The sequence below is a fragment of the Nanorana parkeri genome, unplaced genomic scaffold, assembly GCF_000935625.1.
Source record: "Nanorana parkeri isolate BGI_ZX_2015 unplaced genomic scaffold, ASM93562v1 scaffold3, whole genome shotgun sequence".
NCBI classification, from domain to species: Eukaryota; Metazoa; Chordata; class Amphibia; order Anura; family Dicroglossidae; genus Nanorana; species Nanorana parkeri.
In genome coordinates, this window is record NW_017306271.1 from 5,849,122 (window position 1) to 5,855,082 (window position 5,961).

The following is a 5,961-nucleotide window of genomic DNA, read 5'->3' on the forward strand; positions in this document are numbered from 1 at the left end:
ATATATACACACACAGTCTATAGCCTTTTACTACCAACAAGGGATCAAGCAAGATAAGGTTTGGATGGAGCACGTAATAAATAAAGATTAGTGGTGAATGTAAAAAGATATTTTACATGACAAGATGCATTCATATTGTAAAATCTTTATTTGACATCTGCAACAATCGAGTAAGGCATGTAGAAGATAAGTGGAAATAGGGTTAGACATACACAGATGAAAGTGAGAACATGCTCAGATACACAATGTGCATACAGTTATCAATAGGTAGAATGCTGGGGAAGCAAATGTTTTATGGTCTATAGAGTCTGAAAATAAATGCTCTGGAGTTACATAGTTCACAACGGAAGCAATACAGGTGTCCAATAATTGCCTTCGATGTGTACATATGCACATCACACAGCAGATATACTCCAGGTTATCTTCTAACCAACCAATAATCCCTTTCTTTCAGAATTTCCAGATACATATACATCCCATAGGTGTGTATGGATTTGCAAACGTGTCAATTGATAAAAATGTGATGTGAACCCAGGCAGGAATTCCCAATCTATTGGATCAACTTTGCTGGTAGTACCAGAAGGATTTCTGCTGCAGTCATATTTAATTGTCACTACTTCCTTATTCATATGCTAGACATCTTAAGTTAATGGATATTAGTAGAGTCTGTCCCATGCTTTCACATATGAATAGGGAAAGCAATTAAATATAGCTGTATGAGGCAAAGACCAATTTGTTGGTTCTCCTACTAATGGCTAAATTTGGCATTATACTCTAAAAGATATTGCCAAAAAGAGATATTGAGGCTTTTATATGAAAATTAGGCAGAATATAAAGCAGCAATAATAACAACAGGCAACCACTGGACACCAAGTTAGAGTGAAAGTTGCCTAAGAGGGTTGAGCACTTTTATATTAGCCAACATTATCCACCATGTTGCAAAAATGACCCAATGGGGAAATTAAAAAAAAATCTTCACCCTAATGAAATGGTCACAGTCATTGCAAAGAGCCATTTTTATCTATATATATCTGAAAGAAAAAAGCTGTGACACTCCTGCTGTCTGAAACTTGAAATTTCAAAAGGTTCAGACTAGGTAAGGACTACTTTATACATCTACAATTATTGTCTGAGTTGTGTTCACAGCAAAATGGTGCCTGCCAGAAATTAATATTTTACCCGTTGGCTATTGTTCACTCTAACTGCATTGTTAAAGAGAACCTGGGAAAGGAAGAACAAATTGTACCTACCAGTGGCAACATTTTGCCTACAATTCTCTGTAATGCCCAAATTCTCTACAGAGATAATTCTGTAATGCAGATAATGACCGGCCTTCTGATCCTTAGATATGTTTTGCCTCAAATGCACTTCAGTATTGGTAAGACTGCCCATCACAGTAACTGGCCAATAACAGAGTAAAAACAATGAAAATGTCGAGCCAGATCCACCAACCTGGTCAATATTTGCATTATAGAGCACCCCGAGTGTCAGAGGTCCCAGTGCTCTTCAGGGAATCAAAGGCAAATGTTTCCGTAACTGGAAGTACCAGTTTAAACAGCTTTTACAATGTGTTCTCTTCCCCTTTAAGCTTGTTGAAAGAAAAACACCATGGAACTTGAAACATTTTCATATAAATATATACTTGTATAACAAGACCATTATACTTGTCGGAAAAGAGCATAAAGGCATTTAAGAGTTAAGGGTTATGTCTATAACATCTCAAGAATATTCAATTTCACAAACTGGATTACTAAGATGGGCATAAACAATGCCAATAATTTAACAGTGGTCTACTAAACTGAGAACAGGATAAAATAATCTAGAAGATATGTTGTCAGCACACCATTCTGCTTCGGAATATCATCTTTATTCATCTTCCTTTAGCATGACATGCATTCACATGTGTGCTGACAACATATCTTCTATATTCTATACTGTGGCGCCATCCACCAGTTGTTCCAGCACCTGTTGGATTCTGGGGTATAACGGTACGGTGTGCAAAGGGGATATTACAAAGACAGGATAAGATAATGTTACAGCAAGTTTTGTGATTGGCCACAAATGGTTTAAAAAAAGGATTAAGGGTCCCATGGAAAACATGGGTACCTGACACAGTTTCACAGCTCAAAGCACCATAATGAACCATGAAATGCACAATGAAAAATGCAATGCATTGTAGGTATTATGCAAGACACCAAAAAAACATAGATATATAGATATATATCTATATATATATAGATATATATCTATATATCTATATATATATATATCTAAGACTGCAATTCTCTGTGCTTAGAAATTAAAAACCAAATAGGTAAAATGTAATACAAGAGTGAAAGCAAATAATAATACTGTAATTACAACATTTAAATGGATAAAAAAAAAGGATTTTTGTGGACAAAAAGCAGTGAAAAGCACAGAGAAGGGGGTACATATACTTCCACGATTTGTTATAGAGCCAAGATAATAAACAATTATTACATAACACATACCCGACTTTGCTCAGTCAAGCAGCCATGCTTATTATAGTGGTGTTTGTCATTCTAGAAATGCATGAAAAGTATTAATGAACCATCACCCAAAGCAAACTGCAACACTCACCACATGCACAGCAAAGGGCAGAAACAATTTACAGCATACATTAACAACATGAACATGCATAAATTACAACGATTCCACATTGCTCACTTACAGCCAATCTGCATCTGGTAAACAAATACTGAACAATCACAGAAATGTGTTTGCAATAGGTTGGGATCAGATAATTATCTATTTATAGTATTTAATTGAACCAGTGCAAGATTTGTGCTGAGCTTTATTCAATGCAAGGCAAAAGGAGGTCAACTTGCATTGCATGGAATACCCATTGAACACTTTAGGAAATTTAGATGGCAGTGCAGGCCAACAGTAAATCAGCTACATAGTGACAAGCAACTCCCAGGAACAGGACATGATATATAGTGTGAAGGATCCGTTGCGCTGTCAAAATGCAACTCAGCTCAGGAAAACATAGACACAAACAAATGATTTATATGGAACAACAAAAATTATATATTAACTGAAGTTATTGTTTAGCAAATGTCAGTTATGCTTTTGTATCCATTATGGTACTGCAGCGTTCATGATTAAATCCAAAAATGTAATAGATAACACAATGCGTGAAGGAAATTAGAGTCTTCACACAATATATTGTGTGAATATTCACATCAATTATTTAATCTTGTGTGAAAAAAATCCTGTTTATTTCTTATTATACAGGATTTCTATAGCACCAACAGTTTGTGCAGCGCCTTAAAATATAAAAGGACACAGTTACAATACAATTCAAGAAAAAAGGGTTAGGAGGAGCCTTATTATGAGAGCTTACAATTTGATCTGCACATGATTGGATAATGGAAGTAAATATTCACACAATTTATTGTAGTTTGTTTTTTAGTAATCCTTTAATATTTTATCCCAAAAGTATTGTCCATTTCCAATATTAATTGGGACAGAAGGTGTTTTACCTAGTCTATCGTTTGAATAGACCCCTTTATTGTGTTTCTATTTTCATTTCACTCAGCCACAAAACATTTTTTTCTGCAGAAAGTGTGCATGTAAAGTCCAGTAGCCTACTACAAAATGTTTGTAAAATCACAGAATGTCAACCATACTTCTGAAGACATGGGACAAATCCAGACTTTATAAGGTGGCTCTATGTTCACATGAACTTACATAGGCTCCCTGTGTACATGAATCAGCATCTTGTGAGGAATTACCCTGTTGGTTATTACAACAGTTGTAGACTTATATCTAAAGCTTGAACAAGCATTAGTTCCATTGGGCATGTCATTCAACTTGTTGAGACTTGCAGAGCGTTCTAATCTCTCAGTGAAAGGAGCATGAAATACTGTTATAGCACAGATAACGATTAACTTTGAAATAGTTATAACAATGCATATCACTCATAAAGTAAAAACACCTCACGGGTGAGAAGTATATTGTGAAAGCTGAAACTGAGGGCTCGTGTACACTACCGAGTTGCAGTAATGTGCGTTAGCATGCCATGCATGAATTAGTGTGTTGCACTGCCATTCATTTTCAATGGTACTTCAATGCAAGTCCAGATTGCAGCTGTGTTAGTAGTAGATAGGCAATTATACATTCCTAGCTCATTTGCTGCAATCTAGTTAATGGATAGACATGGCACATGTGTGGCAAAAGGTTCATTGCGGGGGGGAATTTATCAATTTGGTCGCATCATCAGCATCTTTTAAACTGTTGCATCCCTGATTTCTATTGCATATAGTGAAAGATTTATTATCCTAGTTTATGTTTATTTTTCTAAATGCCTTCATAAGAAGAATTGTCTCAAAACTATCACAATCTTGTTGGGAACCTCCTAGAGGACAACTGAATAGAGGCGAAGTGCTCAGCTAACTTGAGGATGTGAAGGCACATTATCATTGTGATGCTTTGAAGCATACATTTACTCATATCTTTAAAATAGGCCCTTCTTATCATCTTGTCTTGAATTGTGTTGTGATTGTAATGTCTAACTTATATTGTAAAGCGCTGCGCAAACTGTTGGCGCTATATAAATCCTGTGTAATAATAATAATAACAAACACACCTTTAGAAATCTTTAGTAATGACAATCTACAAACCCAAACTTCTAGATAATTGCCAGCTTTCCTAGCTCTCCTATTACGGTACTTCCTGGATTTCTGGCACTTGTGACTAGGACATGTGACCATGTACATCATCTCAGGGGAAGAAAATGCCTTTCCCTGAGATCTCATGAGATTACACATGACATTTCCTAGCAATGCTCTGCTGGTGACAAGGCAATCCCAGTGTGCATTGCTTTGCCAAACTGAAGTCATTTTGCCCTTTCAAAGCAGGAAGCGAATGCTCTGCAAGTGTAAGTATTTCACAATCACAGCATTTTACACCTGACATGTCTATGTTATTATCAACCATCATACATAGAGGGATGCATTGGTAGAATTTGATTTTTGGGTGTAAATATCAGCTTTAAGAAATGCTTAGAAGCACTTCTAGAATGTGCGACAGTTTGGAGGCTTTTTAATGTCACAAATGCTGGATGCAATTACTGCGCAGTTGAGACATTTTTTTAAATGTCCCAAAACATGTGCAGTGAATCACAAACATGAATTTGTTGCAAGAACACGTCATAAAAGGTGCATAACAGAGATCAAACTTTGTGGTTAGTTAGCATGAGATTTTGGCCTTTGCTACTAAAAAGTTTGTCGCAATCACGTTCATAAATTCCCCCATTCTCTTTTCTCCACAGACAAGGAAACACAGGGAAATTGGTCTGCAGCAATTGTTCCAGCACCTGTTGAGGCCCAGCTGCTGGAAACTATGTTCAAAATGCTTTCATATTGCCAGCATCAAGCAAATATCCCCAAACTGTTCTGAAAGGCAGCTGACACCTGATTGGTTGCTACAGTCAACATAGCCTCTTGTTTTTGTAAATGATATACACTATATTAACTAGACGGCCCTGTTACTGATATCTGAGACAATACAGCAGTCACGCCTCATGTCTGGGAGTTCAAAGGTTAGGTATGTTTACCCAAGGTAAATTACAGCCACTTGGCCTTCTAGAGTTAAAGCAATCTTGCAGATGTAAATAAAGAATAAATATCAAATAAACATAAAGGTCAGGGCACTTACAGGTATTTAAAAGAGCATAAGTAATCAAATGAAAAATAATCCAATTCACCAATGTTTTAAGGCCTGATAAAGGGGGGCTGTGACCCTCCAAAATGTTGATGAATAAAGACCTGGATGAGTTATTCTCTTTTAATTATCTGTGAGTGCCTTGACCTTTACGTTTATTTGCTAGATATTCGTTTCTGTGTGCACACAAGACTTTATTCATCTAACATGTGGGGACCAACTATTGGTTTGTGTGTATATATATATATATTTTTTAAATTATATTTTACATGC

The 5,961-nt window shown here is 36.2% G+C and overlaps 1 protein-coding gene across 3 annotated transcripts in view; it reads right to left on the reverse strand.

Annotated features, from left to right (window-relative positions):
• Positions 1-5,961, reverse strand: part of EEF2K (eukaryotic elongation factor 2 kinase) — a 61,383-nt gene that overhangs the window by 44,576 nt on the left and 10,846 nt on the right. The window contains exon 2 of one of the 3 annotated variants that reach the window (XM_018568018.1): positions 2,493-2,543. The exons of the other annotated variants lie outside the window; for them this stretch is intronic. Coding sequence (XP_018423520.1) covers positions 2,493-2,543 — 51 coding nt within the window. The remainder of the gene's footprint in view (positions 1-2,492; positions 2,544-5,961) is intronic. 3 annotated transcript variants of the gene reach the window in all.